At 41.8% G+C, this 13552-nt stretch overlaps 1 protein-coding gene across 2 annotated transcripts in view; it reads left to right on the top strand.

Annotated features, from left to right (window-relative positions):
- Positions 1 to 1631: 1631 nt before the first annotated feature.
- Positions 1632 to 13552, top strand: part of LOC136003213 (L-lactate dehydrogenase B chain-like) — a 38395-nt gene continuing 26474 nt past the window's right edge. The window contains exons 1-9 of one of the 2 annotated variants that reach the window (XR_010608043.1): positions 1632 to 2293; positions 3795 to 3926; positions 5253 to 5370; positions 5804 to 5977; positions 7725 to 7898; positions 8611 to 8728; positions 9582 to 9705; positions 10363 to 10557; positions 12841 to 12988. Coding sequence is in view for 1 of the 2 variants with exons in the window: in XM_065658610.1 (XP_065514682.1) it covers positions 2165 to 2293; positions 3795 to 3926; positions 5253 to 5370; positions 5804 to 5977; positions 7725 to 7898; positions 8611 to 8728; positions 9582 to 9705; positions 10363 to 10530 (1137 nt within the window). In the remaining variant the exon portion in view is untranslated. Of the gene's footprint in view, positions 2294 to 3794; positions 3927 to 5252; positions 5371 to 5803; positions 5978 to 7724; positions 7899 to 8610; positions 8729 to 9581; positions 9706 to 10362; positions 10652 to 12840; positions 12989 to 13552 lie in introns of those variants that run through there. The other variant, XM_065658610.1, reaches the window with a different exon arrangement.

Below are 13552 nucleotides of genomic sequence, written 5' to 3'. Positions count from 1 at the left end.
TGTTTTGTTGTTCTAGTGACTTATTTTCAGTATTTAAATGAGCTTACTCTAGCATTTTATTTTAATGTTTGCCACAGACTACATGGAAGTGTGGACACACCTGTGCTTTTAAATGTTTAGAAACAATGTAGTAATGGCCTGTGGTGGGATTTCACTAACACAGTCTTACTGAAAGCGTTTTCTGTAGGATAGATTAATTTTCAATCCAGAAGTTGACTAAGTGTAGTTCATTCCCAGACTTGTTTCTGATATAGTACTTTGTATTTTTATACTGATGTGTAGAGGAAATTGAATGGGGATTTACCTCTGGGTCACCTGTCAAATATGCCAGTGTTTAGATTCTGTAAACCTAGCCTAGAAGAATGGTCCTGTGGACCCTTCTCTCCCCTGGATTCAATTCTGACCGTTACCGGTGATAAGAGGAACAAATCTAGAAACCTCTAGGCCTAATGTAGCAAGACTAGGCGTAATGTAACAGAAACCTAATAGAGAAACAATAGCTCTATAGAGACTGGACATGAGGCAAAGCGGGATGTCTTTGGCTTGCAAACTGGGAAAGCGGAATGTTCCACTAAATGAAGAAAGAGCTACATGACTTTGGCTAAGTAGCAGCACAAAATGACAATATACATGCTTAAGAAATTAGGTCAAGGTGCTGATGCTGGGCAGGGCACCAGGCTACAAAGGTCACCAGGGACCACTAGAGACCCCTGATGAAGACTCTCAAATACCAAAGATGGACTTCTGGCAAAGGGTGGGGTTAAGTAAATAATTTATCTTTAATGCATCAACTAAGCAGTAGAAACAAAGGAATATGCAATAGGTATATGTAGTAATAAAGGTGAGTCATGCGCACGCTTGATTAGAGGAATGATCCTCTGAGCACCTGGTGTACTGCCATAAAAATGACTGCTTTTTGACATTTGCAAAACAGTGTTAAGGAGACTTTTTGATGACTTTTTGGTATCAGTGCAGGCAGTTGAAGATGTTGGGGGAACCTGCTCACACAAGAGCCCTAAAATAAAGGGTATATCAAGATTACTTCAAAAATGTGGGCTATTATGATGAGTTAATAATAAAGTTTCATTTGAAAAAGAATTGGTTTCCATCCTGTTACCTCTTCCACCAGCACTAGGAACTTCAACTGCAGGCGATCACTGTGCAAACTTGGGCACAGATGCCTGTGACGTATATTTGTGTGGTTTAATTTTTTTAAAATTATTTTTTATTACCTACATTATAAAGCACTTAACTATTATGAATGTGTTATCTGTATTATCTTTAAACAAAAAGTAAACAGAAACTAGGCCCAATGCCAAAAATAAGGAATCATTCCTTCCAAGTGAAACTGGGGTAAAAGAAGCTCCCAAAGTGTCACTCCAAGATAATTTTTCTTTATTGTGTCATGTATTTTCTCTTTGAGTGGCAATTCCAGATAAATAAGCACAGAATTAAAGTATAGGTGGGCCAGCATTTACCTCAGCATCTGCAAGCACTGTGTGCGCATCAGCACTGCATGATTTCCAGCAGATTAATTCAGCTCTCTGTATTTTGCAAAACTGGACAAATAATTATTCTGTCTCCATTACAGCCATGTGAAATAATGAGCATATCCACCCTGCAGCTGATGACCTGATCTCCAAGGTCTGACCCAGTGACAGAAGATCATCACCTTTTGCCTTCTGTTCTCTTGCCACCAGGCCTCTGTCCCATGTTTTTGCGGCCTAGTGGGCTCCTTCCCTTCCTAGGTTAAATTTTTTTATGATCTATACTGCCTTAGGTCTATGGCCATCATCAGACCATCAATGTTTTGCTGTGGGGAGGAGCCCCATTCATAGAGGTTTTCAAGTGAGCTTTCTTGTTTCTAAGCAGGTTTAATTGCTGTTCTGAAAAAAAAGCAGCAGCAGGGAAATCCTGTCTGCTTTCATGTGGCTTGGGAAGATGATGGGACAGACGCAAGTAGTGGAGTTATCTCAGACTTCTCTAATGACACACTGTGCACTGCGGCAGAAGCATTATTCCCACCTCACTCTCTTCCCCGCTTCCCCCACTCCCCCCGCCCAAAAGCAACAGAAACTTCCAGACTCAGGGGCTGCTATGGTCATGCACTCGCCCCTTGGTTGACTGACAGGGCCTTTGACCAATGAGATGCCTCAGTTGAGAGATGTTTCTGGACCACTACCATAAATGGCCAGAGCTCGGAGTCACCGAGGCTATAAATAGAGCACGCTGCTGCTCACAATCGTCCTTGTTGCTGAACATCCATGGGGGGCTGAGGTATCTGGCCAAGCAGGTAAGTGATCCTCTGGGTACTGCAGGGAGCCCTGCCTGTGAAACAGAGTGTGGTGATCCGTAAAATGTTAAACTGACCACAACAACAGAAAAGAAGAAGTAACTATAGTCTCAGGCAGGGCCAGACTCTCTGCCTTGTCACATTTGGCCCAGTGACTTACTTGGGAGGACTCTGGAATCCAACATCCTGTTCTCAAGAGGGAATCACGTGTGACAAGGAACTTAAGATTTTCTTTTTTATTTTTTTTTTCCCCAGTGAAATTAAATGTGTACCATTAATTATTTTGCCTCTGCTTTCTTTTGACTGCTTTAGGAAAAAATTACCCTTTATTTAATATTTCACATGCATTGCTCCTGCAGGAATTTCAACAAATCACTGCTGAGCAACACAGGCAAATCGTATACCCAAATTTTCAGTTAATCTGTTCCATAGGTTAGCCGAAAGAGGTGTGATATATTCTGATTCTGTTACTTACAGCGGTGGATGTACTTACTACTTTTGACAAGGCACAAAACTCCACTCACTCTCCAGGGGCTCAGTCTGAAGGTCCTACACAGTAGAATTTTAAAGTGGTGCTGGCGCGGTCTCATCTGCGGCATGGCGGATGCTGGAGGGTCGCCCAACCCATCCTTCCCCAGGCGGCTTCGTCTTCCTGGGGCTGGACACCATCTGCCAGGGCCGAGCATCCCTGTGTGGCGGTCGGATGGTGTCTGGGGTGGGAGGCGTTGGAGGTCGGTCCCGGCAGCGGTGGGATGCGCAGGCCGGAGCCGGGATGCGGTTCCCGCGGGTTGGGCTGGGATGGCGGCTCCTGGCTCTGCCCCCGGCCCTGCGCAAAAACCCGATGTGGGACCTCGTGCTCCATGTGGTGGCTCCTTCCCATCTGCGGCTGGCGCGGTGGGGGCGGACCTCCTGGTTTGAGGGGGAGGGAGGGATGTGCGGGAAGGGGAAGGTTGGGGCCAGCGTGCAGGGTTCAATGGGGTGAGCGAGGGGAGCTTCGAGGCACGAGCCAGGGAAGTCCCAGCAGGCTCACTGCTCCCAAACTGGTTGGTGTCTTGACTACCAGTTCCGCAGCCCGGAGGCCTGATGGGCGCTCGGAAAGACGGTGAATGCCAAAGAGCCATTAACACAGAAAGTGTTTCTGCCTTCTGCAGAGAGGCTCTGGAAGCTGTGAACGGAAGGGTGTTCAGTTATGTGCTCCCAAAATAATCTCTGCGCCCATTCAGCCCCTCGCTGGGCACCAGCGAATGCCAGGAGGGGTGGGAGGCAGAGCCCTGTGGCCGAGGAGGGGTGTGTGGGTGGGCGGGCTAGTAACCGGTGGGGTGGAAGGAGCCCTGCGAGCAAGGGCAGCATCCCCCTGTGCTGCAGTCCGTGAACTGTCCTCAGCAGCAACTGCAGCCCTTCCATCAGTAAGTTTCCATCCATGGTAGGTGACCTGAGTTTCAGAATGTGCGTCTTGATTCACAGTAGCACAGATTTCAAGTGAATCTATTTGTCTGTGCAGAACACGATGGCTACTGTCAAGGAGAAGCTGATGACCCCCCTTACTGCAGGAATCACAGTCCCAAACAACAAGATATCTATTGTGGGGAGTGGACAGGTTGGGATGGCCTCTGCTATCAGCATCCTTGGAAAGGTATGGCTCAAGGACATGGCATTAATATTCCCCCTGCTGTAATTTGCTGCATGGCCTGTTTGTCCTAGCAAATGGTGGGAAATTTGCTAAAAATACAGGGCTGGACTTAGTGGTTATTTTGACTTTTCCTGTTACTGGTTTCTGGGTTATTTTGGAAAATCTGATGTTGCAGTCTTCGAGCAAAGCAAAGGCTTATTATGCAATCAGGAACTCTTGTACTTTGTTCTCAGAGACTATCATGAATGAGTTAAATTTGATTCTTCTCATGCTGTTTTTGAAAAGACAATTGGGAGTTGCAGATTTTTTTTTTTTTGGTAAAGAGGCATGAACAGATTATACCCTACCTGCTTGCAGGGGCAGATGATAAGTAGCTCATAGGGAGATCGGAAGTCTTGCATGTTCTACTAAACCAACTACCTTTTATTTGGAGGTGATCCTTCCTCTACCTATTACCTCGAGGATGCATGCTTTAAAGTACTGGAGTTTTAATCATTAAAACAATAAGGCTTTTCCCTTGCTGATATTCATGAGCCTTATAAGCAAGGAAAAAATAGCAAGAAAAAACCCCAATGAAACTAAGTACTGATGTCAAAGTAACAAATAGTTTTTAAAGCTATATAACTAAAGGAGTTTTACCTTTTTTCATAAAAGCAAACAAAGCAGCTTGCGTGCAGTAGTATTTTCAATAGCATAAAAATGGCTGAACTGCTTTCAAATGGGGTGCAGATACCTGGGAAAATACAGAGAAGTAGTAATTTGATTAATTTACTAAATGATAGGCTGTTCAGTGGAGTAGAATTTACAAGGGTAGTAAACACTTCTGTCAAAAGGCAGTAAAGGTTTGTGTGATAGCAGAAGGCCTTTTTCTTCTACCCCATATTTCACTGTTTTCCTGTTCTGAGACTATATGACACATTATCTCCCAAATTAACCTTGCTGGAAAACAGGAATACATGGCTAAATCTGTTCTGCAAAGTAAATATACTGTAGTCCTTCCAGTACTGAAGAATTGGGTAAAGAATTTGTTTCTCTTGCTACTATTTTAGTATTGAGGAAAACCAGTCTGTTCCCATTCTGGGTTTTGTTGGTGAAGTGAATTGGTTGAAGTCATGTTAGAGGAGAATACTTCCTTGATAGTTATGTGTTGTATTAGGTATTTAAATATTTAAATGAGGCCTATTTTTTGCTGGATATATTTAGGGAGTTTGTTACAACTCTGAAGTAGTTCAAGACAGAGCTCAACTCAGTGGTAGCGCTAAAATGCAAATTAACTGCTACTAATTAATTGTGTACTCTATTGAAAACTCAAAATTTTATTTTCTTCAGGGTCTTTGTGATGAGCTTGCTCTGGTTGATGTTATGGAAGACAGACTGAAAGGAGAAATGATGGATCTACAGCATGGGAGCGTGTTCCTTCACACTCACAAGATTGTGGCAGGCAAAGGTGACCCTCAGTTTAGTCCTGGTATTCTGAATTTGCATAACAGTAGTGTTCTTTGTTGCTTAATAAAAAACTCTAGGGATTTGGCATTGAAAGGCTAAATTTGATGAACTGGGGTGAGAGTTCAGATGAAGACCATAAAAATTGGAGTGACTCTTAACTGGTTTGAATGAAACTCTAGCATCTCTTTGTAGACAGAATGTTATTTTACGGATAGTGGAAATGAGATTCAGAGAGATTGAATGTACACTTAAGACCCACATTTTGATATATCAGGACAATGTGAGAGATGGTGCTGGCTTTAATCTTGATGTCTCCATGTATTTTGGTTTGAATGTATGCACAGTGGAGAAGCTACCCATAATAGCTGTATGAACACAATGCTATTGAAATGAGTGGCGTCTATTTTAAAAACATTCCCTATCTTGTGTTGCAGACTATGCTGTCACAGCCAACTCCAAGATTGTGGTAGTAACTGCAGGAGTTCGTCAGCAAGAGGGGGAGAGTCGTCTCAACCTGGTTCAGAGGAATGTGGATGTCTTCAAATCGATCATTCCTCAGATTGTGAAACATAGCCCCAACTGCATCTTCCTGGTGGTTTCCAATCCAGGTAAGGCAGTCTTTGATTTACAACTCCTATTTGTTAGAGAACTAGTGTTTTGGTTTAGAAATCTCAAATACCAATGGAATATTGAAAGCGAATAGCTTTGTCTGTGTGGACATCTGCCATCTAGCTGCTAGCAAACGTTCTGTATTTTCTGCTGCTGTCTTTATTCAGAACTTCTTATGGTGTCCATATTACAAAAGCATGCCTCGTGGTAAATATTTCACTTCTTCACATATCTTGGCTTAAGCGGTGGTGGGTACCTTAAAACTTTTACCTCTAAAGGAGACATCTACTTTGCTCTGAAGTTGTTTGTAAATCCTGACTCTTGTGTTTAGATGTGATGTGGCCATTTTTTGGAATGCAGAAGTTGCCCTATAGTCTTGGCTATATCTTCAGGAAAAAGTATTTGCATGCTGAAGCTTGTGGTGGCAGGGAAGGCTAACTGTGCTACATAGTTCACTTAGATCACAAAAGACTTTGTCATAACTGGTGACACACATTTGTGTGCTCCCCTGCAAGCATCTCATTGCATGGAACAGCTTGGATATTTGGATGCTTATGCTGATGTGCTCTGTAGCATGTCTCTGTAGGGCTGTCTTTGCCTGATTCAGCATCTGAGCAAAGCCATACTATAGAACACTGGCAACAAAGCGACAGTGCTATTTTTTTTTTTTTAAAGGTAACTTGGCAGAGTCAAAATGGCGCAAATAAAGCTGTCAACTTGGCTGGTGGTTGAGTAGTTAGGTGTACAATTAGTACTACTGAATATTAGTATAGTGAGCAAGTGGCGACTGTGCAAGTACAATAATTTAGAGGAATTTTAAACGCTTACCAAAAAATGCAAGTCAAAGATGAAATTGTTCCTGTTCTAGCAGGGCTGAATTCAAACTGTAGACTTCTCTCTGGTAGAGCAGCTGCAGGAGGAGAATTGCATGTTGCTTTTTCGGAAGTACTTTTATAATGCTTTGTTTTCTCAATGTGTGCAATTTTGTCCACTAGTCTTAGATAGTGGAAGTTACTGTGAGCCCTTTGGAAGGTGGTGACGGGCTTTTGGTGCCTTAACAGAGCAAACGATGTGTTTCAGATCTGTAAAGAGAAATATATTCTCCCCTGAGAACTGGCTGGCTTTTTAGAGTTTTGGAGCCATAATTAATTATTGCAGCCTCTTTATTATTGTTCCTTTGCATGGGAGTTGTTCTGTCTGCTCACGTACTTCTCTCTCTGCCCCAGCCTGGGTTTGATTTTTAATAAAATTGTATTTTTAGAGCCACATGCAGCCAAAGCATAGAGCTTATCTGGCTTTTGATGCTGCAAAGTTAACTAGTACAGAAACTGCTTAATGCACAAATCTCTTTAGGAAATGAAGCTGAAGTAGTTAACAAGTAGAAACAGTATGTAAATCTCAAAACATGTGTTGTTTTCAATTGCTTTACCTCTTACAGTGAAGATGAAGTAGAAGGTAACATGACTTAAGGAAACTGCTTGAACACTTTAGCTATATGAAGCGTTTGGTCCCAATTCTGGATGCTCTAGGGATTTAGCTGGTAGGATCCCAATCTCCAAAGACCTTCCTCATTTTTTTTTTAATAGTAGCTAGATATGTGCTAAATTTGAAGCAGTCAGACCGAAATTACTGTGACCAATGAGCCCATCTGTGTTGAGTCCTCTGACAGATGACAGCCAAGTAATTGTTGGAGCATTCTTGGGTGATGTGAATGGTTTCATTTCCTCTGCACGTTCTTCTTTGCAGTGGATATATTAACCTATGTCACATGGAAGCTGAGTGGCCTGCCAAAACACCGTGTGATTGGAAGCGGCTGCAATCTCGACACAGCCAGATTTCGCTACCTGATGTCTGAGAGACTTGGTATCCACCCAGATAGCTGCCATGGCTGGATCCTGGGAGAACATGGTGATTCTAGTGGTAAGGAGCAGTTCTGACCTTCTTGGGAATAAGCAGTACAGTGTTGGAGGTTGAGGCCTAAGGGGTGTTACAAAATTCTGAAAAAACAGATGCAGCTGAGCTTGATATGAAAGCAGAGATTGGCTGAGCATACACAGAGCTTATTTTGCTTCAGTGTTACAGCTGCTTGTGCTTGGAAGCAACTAAGAAACTTCCTAGTTACTTCACAGGAGCAGGGAATGTGGCCACCTACAAGCTTCCAATACAAAGGGAGGTGTGCAAGTTCCTCTCTTGATATTCTTAGTTTACGTATTGCTACCCTGTTATTCACGGATATAATAGTAGAATTCTGGAAAGCTCATCCTAGTACTGATTACTGGGACAGCAAATATGTAGTTGCTGCAATTTTTGAGTAAAACTTATTAAAAGGCTGAACATCTAAGATGTGCCTTTTTGCTGGAGTTTGAAGTTTCTGACTTCAAAAGTAGCTGTCTACACCCTTCAAGGACTGAAAGTTCTGTTGTTCAGGTGTAGCGATTGACTTGTTAAAGTGTCAACGCTAAAATAGTCTCCTATTTGACCCCCCCAGTTCTCAGAATTAACCGTAATTAAATGAAGGCTTAAAACCGCCTCAAACATTATTGTGGTTCTGACTACTACTATGTTTCCAGTTAGATAGGAAAAGAGTCGTCATCACCAAGTGCCATTGAACCTGAAGTTGTCTCTGTTACAGTGGCTGTCTGGAGCGGAATGAATGTGGCAGGCGTTTCTCTCAAGGAGCTGAATCCTGCCGTGGGAACTGACAAAGACAGCGAGAACTGGAAGGAGGTCCACAAGAAAGTGGTTGACAGGTACAGTGAGTAAGGTGGATGTATGTGATGCTGAAAATAGCCAGTCTGCACACTGCAGTTTCACTCTGCTGCAGATTCATGCCCTTGAATTTAGAGCATTGCATGAGTAAGTGCCACTAGTGGTTTAAATAGAGAAATGCAGGATTTCAGGTCGTAAACTTTATCATCCTGAGTGAGACAACTTGCTGTGTAACATACACACTTCAGTACTGCAGCGACAGAGCTGTGTGCACTTGTTTTCTCACAGGTAGCTTCTTAAATGGTTAACTTAGTTCAGAGGGCACAAGACTTTAGAAAAAGGTAGTAGGTTTCCGTGAGCAGCGTTGATTTGGGGAAAAGGTTGTTCATGGATTTAGGAAAATTTGTGTAGAGGTAACTCTATATGTCACTAAATCACTTGTCTCCCTTATGAAGTAAGGACTATACTGGTACAAAGTGTACCTAGACGTTGGTTAAAAATTAGGATTTGTGTGTAGGTAGTATATGATTTTGACTCAATGTATAGCTATGCCACATGCCCTAGGAATAATTGTGCTGCTGACTTGAATAGAGAATTCTTTCCTTTGTAGGTGGTGGTTTTTCCACTTAACACTAAGAACTGTTCATAGATGAAAGCTATTTTTCAACAAATATGGCTTCTTTATTGTAGATATGGGATAATGCAGATTTTATGCTTTATCCTTTAATGGTGAAATACATAACTCTTACTTTGTTTTAATTCCAAAACTTGTAGTGTAGCACAGGAGTTTCAGATGTTTCTTTCAATGGGGAAGCATTCACTCATCTTAAGACTTGGCATTCACACAGTGTCTTGAAGATATCTTAATGCAAATGTATTTCACTATTTCCCTAGTGCCTACGAGGTAATCAAACTTAAGGGCTACACAAACTGGGCTATTGGCCTTAGTGTTGCTAACCTCTGTGAGACTATCCTGAAGGACTTGTACCGGGTTCACTCCGTCTCAACACTGTTCAAGGTAGGAAGTGGTGGCTAATTGAATGCTCTGGTTCATTTTGCTGTTACTGAAAAGCTAAGTAGTGTCAATTAGCAAGGTGCTGAACAATTGAAGCTTTGTAAAATACTACTTTGAATTTACCCAATGTTGTAGTACCCTTGTGTGAAGTTTGCTACATGTGGCATGCAGATTCATTAAAAGGAAATTTTAGTGCAAAAAATGGAAAATTTCATGAATGCCCAGCTGCAATCCATGAACCTCTCCCTAGCAAAGGTGCTGGGGAAGAGAGTTATGTCCTTTGTATAGACAGTGTAACTCGCTGCATCCAGCCTTGCAGAAAGGACTCTGAGCAGGCTGAACTTGCTGCTCCCTCTAGTAGTAAAATAGATCTGCCATAATCCTGTGTCTTTGAATTTTGTCAGCTACTTGCTGTATTCAAATAAAAGTGATGGGTTTGCGGGTGGGGTTTCTGAAATCAGCCGTCTTTAGTATTGCCAATCACTAGGTCTGAAACAGCTCTGTACTCCTTGTTTTCCAAATACATAGTGACTGAAAAGTTTCTGCAGGTTGCAAAATGATAGTCTGGAGCTCTGCTCTCAGAAGGTTCCTGGTGCACAAACTAAAAGCAGATGTAGGGTGACGGGTTCATGTCTGAATGATCTCTCTTGTTTGTGGCAGGGCATGTATGGTGTTGAGAATGACGTCTTCCTGAGCCTTCCTTCCGTCTTAAGTGCCGCTGGATTGACCAGTGTCATCAACCCAAAGCTGAAGGATGATGAGGTGGCTCAGCTGAAGAAGAGTGCAGAGACACTGTGGAACATCCAGAAAGATATCAAAGATCTGTAACTCACAAATGTTAGATTCCAGCAACAGGTAAAAAGTGTGTTGTATGCAAATGTGGGGTTTATTCACTTTACCTCTCTATGTTTAATGTTTAACGCTCTTCCAGTCTGAGCTTTGTCCACACTAGCTAAACTGTAACGCACAGACCTAATGAACAAATAAAGCAACTTTCAGGCATGTTTTGTTGTCCTAGTGACTTATTTTCAGTATTTAAATGAGCTTACTCTAGCATTTTATTTCAATGTTTGCCACAGACTACATGGAAGTGTGGACACACCTGTGCTTTTAAATGTTTAGAAACAATGTAGTAATGGCCTGTGGTGGGATTTCACTAACACAGTCTTACTGAAAGCGTTTTCTGTAGGATAGATTAACTTTCAATCCAGAAGTTGACTAAGTGTAGTTCATTCCCAGACTTGTTTCTGATATAGTACTTTGTATTTTTATACTGATGTGTAGAGGAAATTGAATGGGGATTTACCTCTGGGTCACCTGCCAAAAATGCCAGTGTTAATATTCCACTGGCCTAGAAAAGTGGTCTTGTAGACCCTTCTCCCTCATGGATTCAATTATTTGGCTGTTACTGGTTTCTAGTTTTTATAATGTTTAGAGCAAACAAGGTTCTTCTCTACTCGATTACAAAAATCCAAGGTGGTTTTTTTTTTCGTTTTTAAGACTGGTGTCCTGTGGTAATCTTGTTCATAGAACAAGTCAAATGGGGCATTTAATCTCTCAGCATTATTGATTCACAAATGCTTACACACTGGGGGCGGAGGGGGTAGCAGATTAAAAAAAACCCCGCAGTTTTATTTCTTAATCGCTTATGGTAATATTAAGTATAAAATAGCTAATACTTGCTTGGTGTGCCTAGAACTGCTCAACCTAAATGTCCAGGGGACAAACAATATCAGATCCATGTATCGTAATTCAGGGGCCTGTGAGTCTTGTTTCATTTGTTATGACAAGGAAAATTATAGCCTCTGCTTTCATAATGCAGCGTAGATGATTTCCACACCAGGATAGATGAGTTTAAGTTCTTGCTAAGAACTGTTTGTGATCAGCTGTCATGAGATAAATGGCATAAGCTGCTGCTGTTTGCAGGACATACTCATTATAAATTTTCACCTGAGCACATCTAGCTGTCTACCTCACACAGTTCCTTCCTTGCCTTGTTCTTACACTGTTCTCAGTTAATGAAATAATTCAAAGCTGTGTTATGGGACGTTATCTTGCAGGATTCTTGAGACTGGTGTGCATGAAGAGGCATCATTTGTCTTAGAGGACAAAGAATGGGCCCTTTTCCCTTCTGACAGTGAATCTTACTTTTTAAAAAATTTATTTTTTGAAGACCATTTAGCTACAATAAACCTGGGGTTTGTCCCTGATTGCATCAGTGTGAATTCCTTACCCATTAAAATGTAGGGTCATACCTTGTTCTATGCTCAGCAAGCTGAGACCCAAAGTAGGTTAAGACATCTTGAACATGGTAATCAGTGCTTGAGCTGGGAACATACCATCAGCTAGTGTCTGTCAACTACTCCTTCAGTTCCCTCTGAGCCCGCAGAGGTTTTTTTGGTGATCGTAAGACTCAGCAACGTTACAAGATTTGTTGTACCTAGACAATGAGCAACAAGCGAGCTAGTGAAAACTACCAAGTGTGGTCTGTTATAAAAAAGGGTGGATACAGATGAAGCAGGGAACTGGAGGAATGAGGCAAGAACACTGGTTTGTATGGTTGAGCACCTTCCTTAGCACATCAGCAGACTTGCTGTTCCAGCTTCTACTTTGAGGGAGATAACATAATGATGGAAAACTCGAAGAAATTTAAACAGCAACAAAGTGGCCTTGTGGGTGTTAGGGTCATTGGTTCAAAATTGTTAAATAGGAATGAGTATCTCAGGCCAGGAAATTTTGAGGTTTTGTAAGTAAGCTCTTCAGATTATTTTTTGCATTGACTGATGTTTGTAAACCCTATGCAAGTACATTAGTTATATTGTAATTATCTTTTGTTAGGAGTCTTATCACAGGATCTTGTATCTTAACTTCATTGCGGTCACATGGCTGTAGAATAGCTTCCCTGTCTATGCTTACACAACATCAGCCTATTGCTTTCTGTTACTTGGAGTCTATCCACCCTATAGTCTTACATCAACCATATAAATTCCTTAATAATTCTGTTGCCACAGTTCTTTATCTCTAAAAGAAGTCTGTGGGGTTTTTTTTCTGAAAATAATACTCAGGTTTATCTTGTATATGCTTTGTTGGCACAGCCCATTAATACATAAACTTTGCTCTTGTTTTATCCTGTGAAAGGCAACACAAGCTTTTAACCACATTCCTATGTGTCAAGAGGTACCTTTGTCACTCTTCGGTCTAACAAAAAACAGAGTAGTACAGCCGCTGAGAAGAACAGCAGAATGCTTCAGGAAGTGCTGAGGACACCTTGCTTGACTCACATGAGGTAAGACCAGTAAAGTTATTTTAATTGCTGTAAGGACCCAGCACCCCTTGCACTTGCAGGTATATAGATACAGGCTACAGAACAGAAAGTCAGTCTGACTACCCTGCAAATGTCAGATGAGATAAGCACATACTGACAACAGGGACAGGAGGGATACTCCTGGCATGGTTGTGCCAGAGCACTGGAACTCAGCATTGTCTGAATTACACTTAGCCTCAGATATATGCTCTTACCACTGTATTTGTAGCATGGCTTTCCAAATAAGGATAAAGGATAAAAATGTGGCAGGGAACTGAAAGCAGGTGTGAACTGTGAAGTAGTGTTGAACGTGTAGGTGTAGAGCGATGGAAATGTTTTAGATGTGCATTTTGCTAGTCCAGTAGTACTTATATGACTTTCAGACCAGCTTAGAACTGTTTTTTAAGTCGGTGGTTGTATAATAAGTTGTTCACAGAGTTTCTGTTACCATTGTGTTCACTCATTTCATGAGAGCCTTGTGCTGCAAAGAAATGCTGTTTTCCCCAGTTTACAGATATAAATCAGAACAATTAAACCATAAATTCT

The sequence above is a fragment of the Caloenas nicobarica genome, chromosome 1, assembly GCF_036013445.1.
Source record: "Caloenas nicobarica isolate bCalNic1 chromosome 1, bCalNic1.hap1, whole genome shotgun sequence".
NCBI classification, from domain to species: Eukaryota; Metazoa; Chordata; class Aves; order Columbiformes; family Columbidae; genus Caloenas; species Caloenas nicobarica.
The sequence above is the reverse complement of the archived record's forward strand: the minus strand, read 5'-3'. Positions and strand labels throughout refer to the sequence as shown.